This window comes from Heptranchias perlo, chromosome 18 (genome assembly GCF_035084215.1).
Source record: "Heptranchias perlo isolate sHepPer1 chromosome 18, sHepPer1.hap1, whole genome shotgun sequence".
In the NCBI taxonomy this organism is placed as follows: Eukaryota; Metazoa; Chordata; class Chondrichthyes; order Hexanchiformes; family Hexanchidae; genus Heptranchias; species Heptranchias perlo.
The window spans coordinates 45,364,397-45,384,838 of NC_090342.1; the positions used below are offsets into that span (position 1 = coordinate 45,364,397).

The 20,442-nt window shown below is 42.9% G+C and overlaps 1 protein-coding gene across 1 annotated transcript; it reads right to left on the minus strand.

Annotated features, from left to right (window-relative positions):
* Positions 1-5,602: 5,602 nt before the first annotated feature.
* Positions 5,603-17,130, minus strand: si:dkey-42p14.3 (EF-hand calcium-binding domain-containing protein 10). The gene is made up of 4 exons (XM_067999831.1): positions 16,797-17,130; positions 15,252-15,416; positions 15,060-15,150; positions 5,603-5,819 (listed from the first exon to the last, which is right to left on the minus strand). The coding sequence occupies exons 1-4, from the start codon at positions 16,897-16,899 to the stop codon at positions 5,774-5,776; spliced, it is 405 nt and encodes a 134-aa protein (XP_067855932.1). The 5' UTR covers positions 16,900-17,130; the 3' UTR covers positions 5,603-5,773.
* Positions 17,131-20,442: the final 3,312 nt, after the last annotated feature.

The following is a 20,442-nucleotide window of genomic DNA, read 5'->3' on the forward strand; positions in this document are numbered from 1 at the left end:
AGAAGAACAGGAGTAGGCCATTTAGCACCTCAAGCCTGTTCCGACATTCAACGAGATCATAGCTGATCTGTGACCTAACTCCATATACCCGCCTCAGCCCCATATCTCTAAATACCTTTAGTTACCAAAAATCTATCAAGGTCAGACTTAAAATTAACAATTGATCTAACATCAACTGTTGTTGGCAGAAGAGAGTTCCAAACTTCTATCACCCTTTGCGTGCAGAAATGTTTCCTAACTTCACTCCTGAAAGTCCTGGCTTTAATTTTTACACACTGTCTCGTTGACTCCCATACCTGTGCCACCATTCCATTCATGCAGGAGTTGGACTCCTCCATCCTCTGCGCTATTGTGGAGGGTGTGCCTGGCGCCTGTACCTCGTAAATGTGCTGCTGTCCCTCAATCATTCTCCTTTTAAAGGATGGCCCCCGGTGTTCACCATCTGCATCCAGCTGAGCAAGACCTGGCGAGGAATGCGGCCACCGACGCCGACTTTCCACAGTTGCCCCTGCCACCAGTGTCTGCTCATGCTCATTTGTATGTGGTGATTCACCAGGTGCCAACCCAAACAACTGACTACTAGGACCCACCGAGGTATGAGTATCTGCGCTGGTGGATGGCTCGCTATGATGTGACGGTGTGCCCTCAGAGGCCTGGATCTCCTTTGAGGAATTGTCCTCTGCCGTCACTGCGGTCGTTGAATGGCCTGTAAGAGAACAGATGGTAATATTAAGCATCATCACAGATGTGTCATGTTGCGATGAGCATACTGAGGTATTGAACATGCCAATCACTGTTAACATCAATTCAAGTTGTGTGTGATGAATGTTAAAGTTGTGTCACCAGACTTTTGTGGGGTGCCAGTCTCGGCGTCCCCAAGAGACAGGCACTTGACAGTGCGGCTGATCGGCAGGGCCTCCTCCTCCGCCTCTGTGAGGACCACTATTTGTGGAGGCCCCGCTCCAGTCCTCGCCTTCTCACGTGCATTCTGAGCTCTCTTCTCCTAGAAGGGGAGAAAGTACAGATGTGTGAGTGAGTGGAGGTGAAGTGGCCAACTGGTGAATGCATTGGTTTGAGTGAGGCTGACCGTGAAAGAGGTGCTTCAGAGGGTGAGTATGAGATAGAGACATCACATTGGATCAGGATTGGGGTGAGTGGTAGTGGTGGGGTCACAAATGGGGAGTTGAGGAAGTGCTGAGGAAGTGCAGGTAAGTTGAGGATGAGCCTTAAGTGGGTGTGAGGAGTGATGTGATGGAGTGGTCTTGGCAGTGCAGAATAAGTTGGGGGTGGGTGGGGGTGATGTGCAACATGAAATGCAGGAGAATCAATAAATGTACTCACTTTTGCTGACCGAGTTAAGTCATTGAAACACTTCCTGCACTGGATCCAAGTGCGGCAGATGTTGCTGCTGCTGGTGACCTTCTCTGCCACCTCGAACCAGGCCTTCTTGGTGGCAGAAGCAGGGCACTTCCTCCTGTCAGCTGGGCAAAACAGTTCCCTCCTCCTCCTCAGCCCGGACAGTAGCACCTGAAGTGAGGTATCATTAAATCTTAGAGCAGCCTTGCCCCTGTGCTGCTCCATTGTGTCTTTTTGGTCTTCGCTCCAGCAAAAGCCATTGGAGCAATGGCCCTTTAAATAGTGACACTCCAACTGACAGCCTGTCATGCGGGTGCACAGTCCGCCCACTGCGCAGCTTTTGGATGGCAAACCCGGAAGCCACGTTAAGGGCCACCAAATAACTTGCGATCGCTTGGGGAACGGTAAGTTTTTATTATTCGGGTTTGCCGCGTGCCCATTGACCCCCCCCCCCCCCCCCCCCCCGCTGCCATCCCGCCGCCCTTTGAAAATTGAGCCCTATATGAAAGTTAAAATCCCCCATTAAAACCAGTCTGCCTTTGCTCCATGCTTGTCTAATCTCTGCACTTATGCATTCTGCAACTTCACAGCTGCTACCAGGGGCCTATACACAACTCCCACTAGAGTCTTAAATCCTTTTCGATTTCTTAATTCTACACGTAAGTCTCCACTGCTCACCTCTCGTTATATCCTCTCTTATCATTGAAGTAATTTCATCCTTAATCAATGAGGCTACTCCTCCCCTCTACCAGTTTCCCTATCCTTCCTGTACATGTACTGTATATGATTGGGCTGGCATAGGTTAAAACAATACCTTATATGCTACATTTAAACCTAGTCCAAGAGATGCTGCTGCTTTTATCTTATAAACAATTGAGACAGTTCAGGAAACACAACTATTCCTAGTAGTTTGTTTTTGTTAATAACATTAATCTCTGATAATACAGCAATATTGTTTATTCCACTAGAATCAGCACACAACTTTTGGTTTCTCTCTTTAACCTTTATTATTAAATGAGCGACACACTTTATTTGCACCAGTCTGTTACTTATTTTAACACTATGATGATATTCTCATTTACCTGAACTGTTACTGTATTGCAACAATCATTCTTTTTAGTGTGTTTACGTTCATGAAGGGAAGAAAGTGGTGGAAAAATGAAACAGTTCTCCATTTCACACTGAACAATGGCACTGCCGTGGAGAGGGTGCAGAAGGAATTCATAAAGATGATGCCAGTTATGAGAAACTTCAGTTGTGAGGAGACTAGAGAAACTGGGGCTCTTTTCAATAGAACAAAGAAAGTTAAGAGAAGATCTGATCGAGGTATTCAAAATTCTGAAGGGTTTTGATAAGGTAAATAGGGAAAATCTATTTCCACTTGTTCTGGCATCTGTAGTGACAGGGCATAAAATTAAGATCTTCCTCAAAAGAATGAAGGACAGGTGAGGAAGAATATTTTTAAGCAGAGTATTGTTAGGACTTGGAATGCCCTACCAGTAACAGTGGTGGAAGCAGAATTCATAATAGCTTTTAAATGGGGTGGATAAATACTTGAAAAAGAAAATGTTTAAAAGAGTGCGAGAAAAGGACTGGGGAATGGGTTACATCTTTCAGAGAGCCGGCACAGGCATGATGGGCTAAATGGCCCCTTTTGTGCTGTAAAATTCTATGATTCTACGCTGTGGTGTGTTAGAGGGTGATTTCAATGTCTTCTTTTCTATACTTCTAAACTTTGGTGGTGTCTTCAAGTAATGGCTTTGGTGCTTCAATTAAGTTCCTCAATATTAAAAAAAGACTCAACGTTCATTAACTCAAATTCAGAACAGAACGCCTTATAATTCCATATCGCACGTTCTCTATTCTCATGGTCTTTGCATCATATAGAAGGTAAGCAGATTAATGGTTAATGAATGCATGGCCAACGTGATCTCCTGGATTATTCTGATCACCTGCAGGAGTCAGAGAGGAATTTTCCTTATTGGTCCTGGGTTTTTCTCGTCTCTCTCAGAAGAATACATGGCTGCAGGAGTGGGGCGGGGTGGGGTTAGAAAGTGTCTAGTTATGATTCTCCCGGCATCATGAGTGTGGAGAAGTGGAGAAGGCTTGATGGATCAGCTGGTCTTTTCCTGCCCGTCATTTTTGTCTGTTCATATGTCTTTCAATGCCAAACTAGAACCAGGATGGGAAGCTCCCAAATCTTATCCTCTATATTCGCTATGACCTATAGTAGCAGTTTTCAGACACACAGAAGTTAAGTCTATATTCACTGCACTGTGGACTAACCAAGGCCCCTGTCTGAATTCTTACATAGTTAAACAATATAAGATTAATACTGCTTTCACATTAGATGGTCCCAGGGAAATAGCACTCAAATAGAAAAAGATAACCTCCATGTTCCACTCTCTGCTTTTTGGCACCACTCCTGCCAGTCAGTCTAACGTCGGTGGTGGGCAAATTATTGGAACCAATTCTGAGGGACAGGATAAACCATTACTTAGAAAGGCACGGAGTAATCAAGGACAGTCGGCATGGATTTGTAACAGAAGTTCGTGTCTAACTTGATTTAATTTTTTGAGGAGGTAACAAGGAGGGTAGATGAAGGCAGTGCATTTGATGTAGTCTACATGGATTTTAGCAAGGCTTTTGACAAGTTCGCACGTGGCAGACTGGTCAAATAAGTACAAGCCCATGGGATCCAAGGGAAAGTGGTAAGTTGGATCCAAAATTGGCGCAGGAAGCAAAGGATAACGGTCGGCGGGTGTTTTTCTGACCGGAAGGATGTTTCCAGTGGGGTTCCACAACGCTCAGTACCAGGTCCCCTGCATTTTGTGATATATATTAATGATTTGGACTTAAATGTAGGGGGGCATGATTAAGAAGTTTGCAGATGATACAAAAATTGGCCTTGTGGTTGATAGTGAGGAGGAAAGCTGTAGACTGCAGGAAGATATCAATGGACTGGTCAGGTGGGCAGAAAAGTGGTAAATGGAGTTCAATCCAGAGAAATGTGAGGTAATGCATTTGGGGAGGGCAAAAAAGGCAAGGGAATACACAATAAATGGGAGGATACTGAGAGGTGTAGAGGAGGTGAGGGACGTTGGAGTGCATGTCCACAGATCCCTGAAGGCAGAATGACAGGTAGATAAGGTGGTTAAGAAGGCATATAGAACACTTTCCTTTATTAGCCGAGGCATAGAATATAAGAGCAGGGAGGTTATGCTGGAACTGTATAAAACATTAGTTAGGCCACAGCTTGAGTACTGTGTACAGTTCTGGTCACATTATAGGAAAGATGAGATTGCAATAGAGAGGGTACAGAGGAGATTTAGGAGGATGTTGCCAAGACTGGAGAATTTTAGCTATGAGGAAAGATTTCCTTGGAACAGAGGAGGCAGTGGGGTGATTTAATTAAGGTGTACAAAATTATGAGGGGTCTAGATAGAGTGGACAGGAAGGACCTATTTCCCTTAGCAGAGCAGTTAATAACCAGGGGACATAGATTTAAAGTGAATGGTGGAAGGATTAGAGGGGAGCTGAGGAAAAAGTTTTTCACCCACAGGGTGGCAGGGGTCTGGAACTCATTGCCTGAAAGGGTGGTAGAGGCAGAAACCCTCAACTCATTTAAAAAGTACCTGGAAGTGCACTTGAAGTGCCATAACCTACATGGCTATGGACCAAGTGCTGGAAAGTGGGATTAGGCTGGGTGGCTCATTTTCGGCCAGTGCGGACACGATGGGCCGAATGGCCTCCTTCTGCGCTGGAAATTTTCTATGATTCTATGAAATGCAGAGACTCAAGATTCCTGTTGCCAAAAGGTAGGGAATCTGGCTCCATGTTTTTACCTTTAACCGGAGATCCAACAACAGCCAGTAATACCCACAAAACTGTTGGTCTCCAGAGATTACGTCATTTTTATTTAAAAGTGTCATAAATGGGGGGAGTAGCACATATCTGTCGTCATTTGAATGTAAAACTGCCTTAATACTGCTGGGTTACTTCTCATTTGTATTTACATACCTGCAAAAAGCCATTTGGTCAGATTTTTTTTTTAAACTGTCGAAGTATCCATTGACCCTTTAGTCAGCCTGTTACTATTTCAGTGTATATTTTTGGTATTTAAAAATAGCTTTAAAAATAATATATATAGCCTGAAATAGAGAAATAAAAATAGGATGCAATAAAGCACTTGAATAAAATGGTTTGTATTTTGGATTAATATGATGTGTTGAGGACTTAGAGGCAATTTCAAAGTCAAGGTAAATATTGTTTATTCAAGTATACATATGTGGCAAATGTTATTTGCCTGCATCCATTGTACACTAAACATGGCGAGATGGATGTCTGTTGCTGTTATCCAAATAGTTACTGGTAAGGCTAAAAGAAATTAACTGGAAACAAAAGAAACTGCACAACTTTATCCAGTTTTGAATGTGGCACAAGTCTTCATTAATCCAGCTGTCCTGAGAATATGAACATAAAAACAAAATAAGTGGAATTAGACATTAAAAACAGCACACCATTTAGTCTAATATTATATACAGGTCAGAAAAGAACTTATAAATGTATAAATATCGTTTCACTACACCAGGAAAGTTTCTGAAGCTTGGCGAATCTTGAAGATATACCGGGAAGATAAATTATAATCTTTTTGATAAAGTATCTTTTAAGGGCCTGCGAGTTCTAAATATAACTGTTTTGAGTTCTGTCTGGCAATCATTTTTTTTTAAGGAACCTAATTGAATGGTTGATAATAGGAAGTCATGGTTAGGTCATACCATTCAAAGGTTTTAAGAGTTTCTACATTGTCAGAGGAAAGGAAGATTAAGGGAAGTCAGAAATTTCAGAGTTTTGAAGTCCTGGGAAAGATGGAGTTAGAGCAGCAGATAATGAGATGGATCCTGAATGTTAACACGAAAATGCAGGGAAGAGGAAAAGTGAGGACAGCATATTTGCATCTTAGCAGGAAAGAAGACGAACATTTGGAAGAATACTCAATTAGTCTTAACATCCTGTCACAATGTTAGCTAATGGTGGTATGAGAGTCCAGTTATATGATTGACAGGGTACTTAAGACTTGTACTGCCAAATAGGCAGAACCAAAGTTCAATAGCCACATTGGATATTAAATGGGAAGTTTCCATTGCTGGTCTAAGCTGTTACAGGGTATCCATAAAATACAACTGCACCTCAAGAACCCCTTGCCATCTTTCCAAGATCTATAGCTCCCAGCTGAATACCATTCTTCTTACCTAATTAACATCCAATCCCTATCATCTTCCTCCTCTATATCCCTAGTGTGCCTTCAAATATAAATCTGCTCTGGGGAGGGGAAGTATGCATGTCTACAATTTTCTCTACAACTTCCATGTTCGGCCACAAGGGCAATCATTACAACAGGACTCAAGCTTAACACTGAGTATGAATGCTCCAATGAACACTCTACAACGTAAACCTATGCTGACTACATAACACATGAAGCATTTTTGTAGGTATTTTACAAGTTCCCTTCAGGAAAGTATTGTGTTAAATTACAGGGAGTACATTTTTAGCTTCTATATACTGTTGAAAGACCAGTTGTTTTCATTGCAGGTTGGTTCAACCACCATAATTTCAGGAGTCGCACAACACCAGGTTATAGTCCAACAGCTTTATTTGAAATCACAAGCTTTCGGAGCTTTGCTCCTTCATCAGGTGAGTGAAGGGTTCCATAAAGGCACAGCATATATAGTCAGAGAACAATGCCTGGTGATTGCAGATAATCTTTCCAACTGCCCTTTATCACACCTCGGCAGAGAGATAATCACAGCAATCAAAGGAGTGGATGGTGTTCAGACAGGTTGGTCAGGGAATGTACTTGACTGCTGAAGTGTTCCCCGACTGGGGGGAAACCCTCCTGTCTGGCGATTGTTGTGTGGTGTCTGTTCATCCGTTGTCGCAGTGTCTGCATGGTCTCGCCGATGTACCATGCTCCGGGGCATCCTTTCCTGCAACGTATGAGGTAGACAACGTTGGCCGAGTCACAGGAGTATGAACCATGTACCTGGTGGGTGGTGTCCTCTCGTGTGATGGTGGTATATGTGTCGATGATCTGGCATGTCTTGCAGAGGTTGCCGTGGCAGGGTTGCGTCGTGTTGTGGACGCTGTTCTCCTGAAAGCTGGGTAATTTGCTGCGAACGATGGTCTGTTTGAGGTTAGGTGGCTGTTTGAAGGTGAGTAGTGAAGGCGTGGGGATGGCCTTAGCGAGGTGTTCGTCGTCATCGATGAAATGTTGAAGGCTGCGAAGAACCTGGCGTACAAAAACTCAGCATCCACGGACCAGTTGAACCAAGAACACTTCTCACCACGATGGAACACTTCAGCAGTCAAGTACATTCAGCCTCCGATCTTCGGGTAAGCGTTCTCCAAGGCGGCCTTCGAGACACACGACAACGCAAAATCGTCGAGCAGAAATTGATAGCCAAGTTCCGCACCCATGAGGACGGCCTCAACCGGGATTCTTGGGTTCATGTAACCCCACCAGCGAAAAAAAGTTATCTGTTTTTAATACAACTGGTCATTCTCTCTCTCTCTCTGTGATTTGACCCCTTGTGTATTCAGTATTCTTGGATGTAATGTTTCCCTGACCAACCTGTCTGAACACCATCCACTCCTTTGATTGCTGTGATTATCTCTCTGCCGAGGTGTGATAAAGGGCAGTTAGAAAGATTATCTGCAATCACCAGGCATTGTTCTCTGACTATATATGCTGTGCCTTTATGGAACCCTTCACTCACCTGACGAAGGAGCAAAGCTCCGAAAGCTTGTGATTTCAAATAAAGCTGTTGGACTATAACCTGGTGTTGAGCGACTCCTTACATTTGTCCACCCCAGTCCATCACCGGCATCTCCACATCATGACCATAATTTCAGAATGTGTATCCCTTTCTCCTCCTCCCCAAGTAAATGTACCCTCCGCTGCGAAGGACAAGAGCAGCAATGTTGTGGGAACACCATCACCTCCAAATTAATCGTGGTAAGTTGCTCCAGTGCATTGGTGGAGGAGGGGGTGTATATTGACTTCAGTGTTAGAGGTGCTGACTTTCGGATGAGTAGATGGATTCTACCCTTTCAGGTGGATGTAAAAAAAAATCCCATGGCACTATCTGAAGAACAACAGCAGGAAAGTTCTCCTGGCTAACACTCATTCCACAACAAACACTACCAAAACAGATTAACTGGTCATTAACTGTGTGCAAATTGGCTACTGCATCTGACTACAAAAGTAACAGTGACTGCACTTCAAAAGTAATTAATTGGCTGTGAAGTGCCTTGTGATATCTTGCGATGTGAAGCGCACTGCATAAATGCAAGTTCTTTGTTTCAAAGTAACTGCATTTGAAAAAATATATCAAACACCGACTAACTATTAATATTTGCACCTAAAATTATCTACTGCACAAAATTTAAAGCATGTGAAAATCATAGAATCATAGAAGTTACAACATGGAAACAGGCCCTTCGGCCCAACATGTCCATGTCGCCCAGTTTATACCACTAAGCTAGTCCCAATTGCCTGCACTTGGCCCATATCCCTCGATACCCATCTTACCCATGTAACTGTCCAAATGCTTTTTAAAAGACAAAATTGTACCCGCCTCTACTACTGCCTCTGGCAGCTCGTTCCAGACACTCACCACCCTTTGAGTGAAAAAATTGCCCCTCTGGATCCTTTTGTATCTCTCCCCTCTCACCTTAAATCTGTGCCCCCTCGTTATAGACTCCCCTACCTTTGGGAAAAGATTTTGACTATCGACCTTATCTATGCCCCTCATTATTTTATAGACTTCTATAAGATCACCCCTTAACCTCCTACTCTCCAGGGAATAAAGTCCCAGTCTGTCTAACCTCTCCCTGTAAGTCAAACCATCAAGTCCCGGTAGCATCCTAGTAAATCTTTTCTGCACTCTTTCTAGTTTAATAATATCCTTTCTATAATAGGGTGACCAGAACTGTACACAGTACTCCAAGTGTGGCCTCACCAATGCCCTGTACAACTTCAACAAGACATCCCAACTCCTGCATTCAATGTTCTGACCAATGAAACCAAGCATGCTGAATGCCTTCTTCACCACCCTATCCACCTGTGACTCCACTTTCAAGGAGCTATGAATCTGTACTCCTAGATCTCTTTGTTCTATAACTCTCCCCAACGCCCTACCATTAACGGAGTAGGTCCTGGCCCGATTCGATCTACCAAAATGCATCACCTCACATTTATCTAAATTAAACTCCATCTGCCATTCATCGGCCCACTGGCCCAATTTATCAAGATCCCGTTGCAATCCTAGATAACCTTCTTCACTGTCCACAATGCCACCAATCTTGGTGTCATCTGCAAACTTACTAACCATGCCTCCTAAATTCTCATCCAAATCATTAATATAAATAACAAATAACAGCGGACCCAGCTCCGATCCCTGAGGCACACCGCTGGACACAGGCATCCAGTTTGAAAAACAACCCTCGACAACCACCCTCTGTCTTCTGTCGTCAAGCCAATTTTGTATCCAATTGGCTACCTCACCTTGGATCCCATGAGATTTAACCTTATGTAACAACCTACCATGCGGTACCTTGTCAAATGCTTTGCTGAAGTCCATGTAGACCACGTCTACTGCACAGCTCTCATCTATCTTCTTGGTTACCCCTTCAAAAAACTCAATCAAATTCGTGAGACATGATTTTCCTCTCACAAAACCATGCTGACTGTTCCTCATTAGTCCCTGCCTCTCCAAATGCCTGTAGATCCTGTCCCTCAGAATACCCTCTAACAACTTACCCACTACAGATGTCAGGCTCACTGGTCTGTAGTTCCCAGGCTTTTCCCTGCCGCCCTTCTTAAACAAAGGCACAACATTTGCTACCCTCCAATCTTCAGGCACCTCACCTGTAGCGGTGGATGATTCAAATATCTCTGCGAGGGGACCCGCAATTTCCTCCCTAACCTCCCATAACGTCCTGGGATACATTTCATCAGGTCCCGGAGATTTATCTACCTTGATGCGCGTTAAGACTTCCAGCACCTCCCTCTCTGTAATATGTACACTCCTCAAGACATCACTATTTATTTCCCCAAGTTCCCTAACATCCATGCCTTTCTCAACCGTAAATACCGATGTGAAATATTCATTCAGGATCTCACCCATCTCTTGTGGTTCCGCATTTAGATGACCTTGTTGATCCTTAAGAGGCCCTACTCTCTCCCTAGTTACCCTTTTGCAAAAGTAATAAGTACAAATATTTTATTCCATCAGGAACTACCTTTATGAATGGATTGAACCTGAGCTAGCGAGAGTTTAACCTCTTTGCTACTCATAATCTGAATGTTCCTGACTAAATATCAGACAGCTAATGTCATCCACCCACGTTACTGAATTAAGTCAATCTATAAGTGGCAGAAAACACCTCAATACATTTACTGGCCTGACCCGAGTCCACACTCTGCCAAATTTACACTATGGCAGGTACAGTCATACTGTGAACACAGTGGGTTGATTTAAAGTGCGTTTATCATTCTGACAGTTTACAAATCCAGAAAACTATATTTTGTGTGATCTGATCAGCTGTCTGTGTATATGTTTACTTTATAAAAATAATAATTCTAATATTGCTATGTTATTGTCTTCAATGGACTTTAAAAAACTGAAAATAAAATAAACTCACATAAAAACACCATAGCATTTTCTCAGTATTTGTGAACTGTCAACACTAACTACAAAAGCAGAGCAATACACAGTTTGATGACTTGAAGGTCACAACTCAAACTTTTGCACGGCACAGAACTGACTTTTAACTACCGAGTGAAACAACCAGTTTATGAGCAACAAGAACTATTGCAGTACTAGGCACAGAATGAGTTTCTAGTCATTTCAGATGAACATTGCTCATATGTTACTGTAACTAACATCGATGCCTTAAAGTAATATTGTGCCACTTCAGAAGAATCACAGTTGACAGCAACAAAAGTTAAAATTAAGATGTTGAAATTACACTCGTCAGAGTCTGAGAAGTGACTGTAATGCCTTTACTGCAAAATAGAAACACAAGAGTATACCCAGCCTTTTTATGTGCCATTTACTGAAGAGAAAGGTAATAATACATATCCAAAGGGGATTATGAAGCTTCATTCTAACTGAGTGATTCAGATAGACAGTCTCATAATCCCACTCTGACATCTGCCATTTATAACATGTATGGCTTCAAGTTATTGTTTGCTTTCATGATTTTCTGTCAATTTTCTCTCCTCAACTGAAGGTACTGACTCCTTATTGGGTTACTGTTCCAAGGCTGCCCTCCGGTTGTTTGCCCAAGTGATCACTGTTCATGTGTGAGCCTAGATAGTGAGTGTCGGAAAGCTACTCAAAATAAGGCAACATCACAGCTAAGCTGATCCTGTCCTTATCTATTTCTGAAGGGATTGTGAGGTAGTGAGCAGAAGTGAGAACCGTGGGCAATTTTCCCCTCCATAGCCAAGAGGCATTGAAGCCAATTGCAGCTACCCTACTGTCGCCCTGGCTGAGATTGGTTAACTCAGCACAGACTGGAGATCAAACCTGGGGCCTTCCTGGCCTGTATTTTTTTTCAATTCATTTTCGGGAAGTGGACATCGCTGGCAAGGCCAGCATTTATTGCTCATCCCTAGTTGCCCTCGAGAAGGTTAACATAAGAACATAAGAGATAGGAGCAGGAGTAGGCTATTTGGCCACTCGAGCCTGCTCTGCCATTCAATAAGATCATGGCATATCTTCGATCTCGACTCCACTTTCCCGCACGATCCCCGTGTCACTTGATTCCCCTAGAGTCCAAAAATCTATCCATCTCAGCCTTGAATATACTCAACTAGTCCGCATGCACAGCCCTCTGGGGTAGAGAATTCCTAAGATTCACAACCCTCTGAATGAAGAAATTTCTCTTCATCTCAGTCCTAAATGGCTGACCGCTTATCCTGAGACCATGCCCCCTAGTTCTAGACTCTCAAACCAGGGGAAACAACCTCTCAGCATCTACTCTGTCAAGCCCCCTCAGAATCTTATATGTTTCAATGAGATCACCTCTCATTCTTCTAAACTCCAGAGAGTATAGGCCCATTCTACTCACTCTCTCCTCATAGGACAACCCTCTCATCCCAGGAATTAATCTGGTGAACCTCCGTTGCACTGCCTCTAAGGTAAGTATATCCTTCCTTAGGTAAGGAGACCTAAACTGTACACAGTACTCCAGGTTCTACCAAAGCTCTGTACAATTGCAGCAATACTTCCTTACTCTTGTACTCCAATTCCCTTGCAATAAAGGCTAACATGCCATTTGCCTTCCTAATTGCTTGCTGTACCTACATGTTAACTCTCTGTGTTTCGAGTATAAAGACACCCAACTCCCTTTGAACACCACCATTTAATAATTTCTCACCATTTAAAAAAGTCTGTCTTTCTATTCTTTCTACCAAAGTGAATAACCTCACATTTCCCCACATTATACCCCATCTGTCACCTTCTTGCCCACTCACTTAACCTGTCTATATCCCTTTGCAGACTCTTTGTGTTCTCCTCACAGCTCACTTTCTCATCTAGATTTGTAACGTCAGCAAACTTGGATACATTACACTCGGTCCCTTCATCTAAGTCATTAATATAGATTGTAAATAGCTGAGGCCTAAGCACTGATCCCTGCGGCACCCCACTAGTTACAGCCTGCCAACCTGAAAATGACCAATTTACCCCTACTCTCTGTATTCCGTTCGTTAACCAATCCTCTATCCATGCTAATATAGAACCCACAACCCATGAGCCCTTATCTTTTGTGTGGCACCTTATCGAATGCCTTCTGAAAATCCAAAAAACTACCTCCACTGGTTTCCCTTTATCTACCCTGCTAGTTACATCCTCAAAAAACTCTAATAAATTTGTCAAACACGATTTCCCTTTCATAAAACCATGCTGACTCTACCTAATCATATTATGATTTTCTAAGTGCCCCATTACCACATCCTTAATAATAGATTCCAACATTTTCCTGACTACTGATGTCAGGCTAACTGGCCTGTAGTTCTGTGCTTTCTCTCTACCTCCTTTCTTGAATGGCGGTGTTACATTTGCTACCTTCCAATCCACTGCGGCCGTTCTAGAATCTAGGGAATTTTGGAAGATCACAACCAATGCATCCACTATCTCTGCAGCCACCTCTTTTAGAACCCTAGGATGTTGGCCACCAGGTCCAGGGGATTTGTTGGCTTTTAGTCCGAGATGTGGTGAGCCTTCTTCTTGAACTGCTCCAGTCTATGTGATGAAGGTGTTTCCACAGTGCTGTTAGGTAGGGAGTTCCAGGATTTTGACCCAGTGACCATAAAGGAGAACTTGGAGGTGACGGTGTTCCCATGCACCTGCTGCCCTTGTCCTTCAAGGTGGTGGGTTTGGAAGATGTTCTCAAAAAAGCCTTGGCTGTAGGTAGTACACAATGCTTTGAGCATCTGAGGCATTGGAAAGCATTATGGCTTCAATTTTACATGGGGTTTGTCCCTTGGTTTGATTCTTTCTTCGTTCCTACAATGTAGGTACCAAACATCACTGCAGACGAATATGGGCATAAAGGAACAATTGGGATATCATTACTGCAGGTTCATACAGAATAAATCTGCAATTGGTAGACAAGGAAACTTGGCACCAACATGTTTTTGTTCTTTTACTGATAATTCCACTCAACATTCATCAACTTCCTTTGGATCATCATTCCCTCAGTGAACACAACCTCTACTGTTGCCATTAACTGAATCACTATGTCTTAATCTTCTCCATGTCCTTCAATGGGACAATGAAAATCTTGTTTTGTTCTCTTGCAGCCCAGTGAGCAAAGGTACCACTTAGTTTAGTGCTAAGCCATACAGACCAAAGGTCCTAAGCTCATTTTGAAGTCTGCGCTGATTTTAATCAAGGGAGCAATTCAGCACTACAATTGGTCACAGCACTACTGGGCTAAGGAGGAGAAAGATCAGCCTGGGTTCCCACGGGCCCATAACCAAAGCAACAACCAGTGCCTAAAGGACAGGAGGGGAAGAGATTGGCAGAGAAAATCTTATCTCTAACAACTTTTCAAAGAGTAATTTTTTTACCATGTCTCTCACAAGTCCAACCAACTTCATCCTCTATTGGCATATTTGGCCTCACTGTCTTCTCTAACCTCCCACATCTCCTTCATTGCTAAAACTGCCTTCAAAAAACCCTCTTGTGCCATTCACTTCTTTTACCCTCAACAACACATAGCTTTCTATAACTTCCTTTTTTTCCTGTTTTTAAAACTGAGCTTCATTTCATCTCATCACTTTTTCATTTATATTGTGTCCTCTCCTGTCTTCAACACTGGTGGTAATCTATGCTATGGGCTTGGACCTTTAACTAGGTTCCTCCATAAATAAATATATTACAAGTCACATTTACGGTAATAAAAAAATACATATGTAAAGACAAAGAACTGACAATGCCAAAAATCTGCAGATTTTAAAGATAAATGTACAATTTCCTAGATGGCAGATATTACAGTTGGCCAAAGCATCGACAGAAAAGCTCACAATTTAATTCTTGGATCGCGCAGAAGCTGTCAGAAACTTTGACCTCTGCTGAATAGTTTGGAAGTTACTCATGCGATCTTAAGAACAAGAATCCAGTACTTACGCCTCATTTTTGAAAGTTGCCAGACTGATTTCATTATTACTGGCACCCTCCGGCTGCGTTACAAAATTCTTTACTCCCAGGGTTTTCAAAGCTGAAATGTTTCCAAGCAAGGAATTAGTGCTGAACTTCAAAGTCACAGTCATTCATACAAAACAGATGTAGATCGTATACAACTGGACGTGAAAATCATACCTTCAGTGTACTGGTTCAAAGTTATATGTCCTTTTTTTGTAGTGTCTAAAATTCCAAATACAGCATCTAAATTTGACTCATCAAACAAGCAAGGGTAGTCTGTTTCAGTCTGTCTGGCAATCTTCAGTTTTTCCAGTTGATCTACTAAAAAGTCCAATGGCTTGGCTGCAAATATGAAACCAGGTTTAACTTTACAGTTGGTATTATAGTTCAGTCAACTATGTTATTAATTTTCTTAAAACTAAACAAAAATAACTTTCTAGGCTTTGTAATAGATAGGTCAACAACCTAACAGAAGAGCAGTGTGGTTTGAGTTTTCACAACAATCCTACAAACTGTTTGGAATTATTAGTCATAACTCCATTATGTTTTCTATTTTCTGTTCACATTCTTTAGTATAATGATCAAGGCTTTAAAAATCTAAATATTGACTGGTTATGATTTTTAAAATTGTTTCCCTAAAAGTAGATATTGGTTTGTTTATTGTAATTTTCTTTGCCTCTTTCCCCTGATTTTTATATTCACTTTTGAGTTAGTCACCTGCATCTGCACCTCCCTCCTTAATCAGAGAGCGGGATCACACCTGTCAAACCTCACTTGGTGAGGTTAGCGCATTTTGCTTTAAAGGTGTAATCTATTTTAACTGATCTCACATTTGAAAAGTAAACAGATGTCCATACCATCAGTCTCACACCTAATCTTGTGTGGCTTGGGGGGCGTGGTCACTCTGGCTACCTGCCTCTCTTCTGCGGTCTTATCCGCGCTCAGGTAGCCCTGGAGAAGGAGCAGGTGGTGTCTGCCAGCATGCTTGATGCCTTCTGTGACCAGTGGTTGCTGCAGGGACTGGAATGTATAATGGATACTGCCAACAACATTATGATTTAAATTTATAAGTTTCCTTTGTTTTATGATTTCATTCCTTATTAGTTGTGCCCCTCTAAAAAAGGGGGCACTTTTGCTTGGTTTTTGTTTGATGACACTGGGGCAACCCAATGGTTACTGGTAACCCACTCCTTACTGGTTTATTTAGAAGAGGCATAGCTAACCCTTCCCCAGTGTTGACAGCTCTGTGGGATATTCTGGCCCACTTCCCCATCCCCATTTTATTATCACCATTACAACATAGTTTATTAAAAAAAGTGACAATTACTCCCATGTTGGTTTAAAAACATGAGCTATTTTGATGCATTTAAACCACATTTATATTACAACATTGCTCTCCGATGCCAATGCACGCCTGTGGGAGGTGAATGGTGACTGGGGGCACCGTTTTATTCCGGTTCTCTGTCGCACTCCCGGCCCGCGGGGACTTCCAGCCCAGGGCCAGGGCCGGTCTGTTACACCGATGACGGGCCCTTTGAGCCAATGTGGGCTCGCTGTTTAAGGTCGGCCCGGCGGGGTGAGCCCGCCGCTCTGCACTCCAAATGGGGCTCGTTCCGCCGACAATGTTGGCCGGCCCGACGCAGCGTCTCAAGGGGCCTTTCAAACCGGATCAAGGCCGCCCGCGGGCCTCGGCACGAACGGTTTTCTTCAATGCCCGCTTACCCGGCCGGTGGTACAGCAGCATGCTGGTGAGATTGTCGAGCAGCTCCAGTATCTGATGCTGCCGCAGGTACGCGGTGGCCTCTCTCTCCCGGGGAGACGCCATGTCGACTGCCCGACGCCGTTGCCTAGTAACCGGCCCGGAAGCTCAGTCCTGATGGCGCAGTTTGCTTTACATTTCGGTTCATTTTCTTTTCGTTCACTTAAAAACCAACTAGAAGAAAAGATCATGAAAACTAGGAGGACCCCCCAACCAGTAAAATAATTATGACTGAACAGGTAAAATGGGCTAAAAATTGGTCTTGGGCGTTAGGGCAAAAGGGGCAGTGTCGCATTGGCCGCCTGTTATACGCCCCGCCTAATATTCAGTTCCACTGACTTCAATAGAATATCGGGCGGTGCATATAAATAGATACCGCCCGTTATGCGCTGCTGCCCTAGAGGAATTTCTAACCCAATGTGTTAAGATGGTCAAGGCCACACGAGGGTAGGTGACTAATGAGCCAAATTCTTTTTTATTGGGATTGGATTATGTTTCATCCCTTTTCAGTGAAAATGGTAAACTAGTTACATCCTTCCCAACTGTGCCCTTACCTGCCCTGCAGCTATTAAGAACCACCCAGTGGTAATGTCAGAGGACAATAATTGTATTGGTAGGTGGTCTGTTAGTGGGTCTGAGTTACCTTACTGCCCACTGCGGTTGCAGGTTGAGCTGACAGCACACTGTGGGTAGGGTTGTGTCATCTACCAGTGGGAAGCAGCATTTTGTTTTGGGGGTTGTTTGAGTTTGACAGAGCAAACAAAACCACTTCACGTGTCTGGTTTTCAAATGAGAATTTCACAGTGAGGTTCAAATAGAAACATTATTACTTCCAGCTAATGTAACAATTCAAATGAAGCAAATGGAAAGAAAAAGAGGTCTTGTCGTATATAAAAAAAACTCTAAAGCGCGAAGTCCAAGCGCCAGTTATGTGTCGCTAGTCTAACAAGAACTTTGCTGGTATTCACCGCAATATCCTGGTAAACATCTAGAAGCGCCAACCCAACTAATCGGTTTTCACTGGTTGAATGGCGGAATTGACCAGCTCTGGGAGAACATGCGTTGTTTCTATATTCTAGTAAATGAGCTAAGGCGAAAGGAGTGATCCGATAAAAAAAATCATAGAAATTTCCAGAGGTGTTTGAACGCTCTGAACAGCCTCCCCCCGCCAAGCCACTGTCTTATACATCTTTACACTTTACAGAGTTACAGATAAATCAGTTATCATTAGTACCTTAGTTCCAGACCTGGCAAAACCTCATGTATGTAGACTGTCTTTACCATTGACATGATGGCCAGGTTTGGCTATTGGAAACTTCCTTGAACTTGGCTGAGTCTGGCACTGCTGTTCATGCTGAAGTCCTCGGCTACACTCTGCTGTCACCAGCTCCTCTCAGGACTCTCTCCTTTTCCAGTCTGCTCTCACCTTCTCCAGGCTGCTGCAGAACTCCCTGCCTCCCAGCCTGCGCTCAGGCCTCCCGTCCTCCTGGGGCTCTTCTCAGGGCTCTCTTGCTCTGTCGTACTCTCGACCTGAGTCGACCTCTCACCACTGATCTGGGTTTCAGTTCCCTCTCGCTGCCGTGTTCCCCTCACAGTGACTCTAAACAGGTCTGTCATGTCAACTCATGCCTTGTTTCCCACACTTAATTCTGGTATCTCTCCCTGCTTTGTATTCTTCTGCACTCTGCTTTGTTTTCCTGTAGTCTCTCCTGCATATTCTTAATTAAATAGTTCTGAATGCCATCCTGCCCTTTTTAGTTACCAACTTCCTCTCAGCTGCTGCCTCTTTTATATTTTATTCTCTCACATTCACTTTTTTCATGCTCATTTTCCCACTCTCAGTTCCTTTTCTTGTGTTGCTTTTTCTCGCATCTTCCTGCACATCCCCTGTTCCCGTGCTCTCGTTCTTGCGCTCCAAAGATGTACATCAGCTGGCTCCCCCCTTCACTTAATTGATTCCTGAGAAGCGTCTTTCTCTCCTGCCAGCAATCTTCATGCTATGAGATGCATGCTCCCCCGCTGGTCGCTCAGAAGCAAAATTACACAGTGGCCTTGAAGATCACGTACAAGCTGTTAACATCAAGTAAATGTGAAAGATCAAGCTAATTTCAAAACCATTAAACATATGGAATTGTTTTCGTTTGTTTAAAAACAAGTATTAAAAGAGTTCTTTAGGTATACTTTTTTTTAAATTGAGAAACCAGGTAAGGGCTGTGTGTACACCTATCTGCAGCTGCTTCTTCTCTTGAAAACTTTTCTCTCCTGTCTCTTCCTATTTTTAATCCCTTTGCAGATCAGTCACCATTACTACCTTCATCTAGTAACATCTGAGTTGCAGCCTTCTCTGCAACCACTGCTGATTTGACTGCACAATTGTACGGCAGGAGGCAACATTCGAGCACTGTACAGTACCTAAAAACTCGCCATCAAGGTGCTTTTAGGCTGCATTGATACTGCAACTTTAGTAATGCTTGGGGTGAGCCTCGTGGTGGAGGCTGATTCACACCACTTAAGTTTGACACCGCCTGGACTCCAGTGCAGTGTCACACCTGGTTTATAAAGTGCTCAGGAGTTCCTTGGACCAGAGCCGATTTAAATACACTGAGACTATGCACATTTCTGCCTGTGATCGTTACATTTTAAAGGCTGGGAACGGTGATCCGACATGCATGCAAGCATGGACACACGGAGCACTTCTGGATTTGACAGTCCCAATCACAGCCAGGCAGTATGAACAAGGTACAGCCAGGTGCTAATAAATAATACAGTAATTTGTGAGCAGTGATTACAATATAAGTGCAGCCTTAAGCATAACTTTGCTGTATCATTGCAAATAAACGGTTCTCTTTTCTGTATACGCAGAAAAACTCCACTTAACCTGAACATAGAGTTTATTTTCTGGGATTGTTTCAGGAAAAGTAACTTTGTATTAGTCTTTTTTGTGAGCCAGCGAGCAAGTTGCTCCATCCAGTGGCTCGACTGAGAACTGGAGACACTTGAGTAGTCCATAGGTCAATGGAGCTGGCTGCAGTATAAACATTAATAGCGAAGGACTTTGGCACTTGATTTAAATAAGATGGAAGTGAATGTGAAGAAACAGAAACTCTTTAACTTTGGAAAGCAACAATTAAAATGTAATTAACAAATCAGAACAAAAACTCTTTATTTGTTGTATATATGTTACCAATTGTTACTCATTAGACAGCTTCCCATTATTTAGTGTTAAACAATTGTCTCTCGAAAAGTACTTTCAGAACCTGCGTGATAAACTGTATGTTAAAAAGCGTCAACAAAGTTATTATTTTAAAAGTTCTTAGTTGTAAAAAATGGTGTAGAGCAGGAAATTCTGGCAAAGAATTCCTCATCATAATACTAGAAATGACACACTGAAAGAAATCAGAAGCATTGCCAATCTGATTTGGTTAATCATTTATCACAGAGTTTTGGTAAATGACAAACATGTAGTATTTCACTGCACTATGTACAATTGTACCATTTGCAAAAATCAGCCTCACTATCAGGCTGTTCATTGATTCTCAGACAGTGGGACAGCAACATTAACGAAGATCAACAAATAGAAAGAAAAAAACTGGAAATCTGAAATAAAAA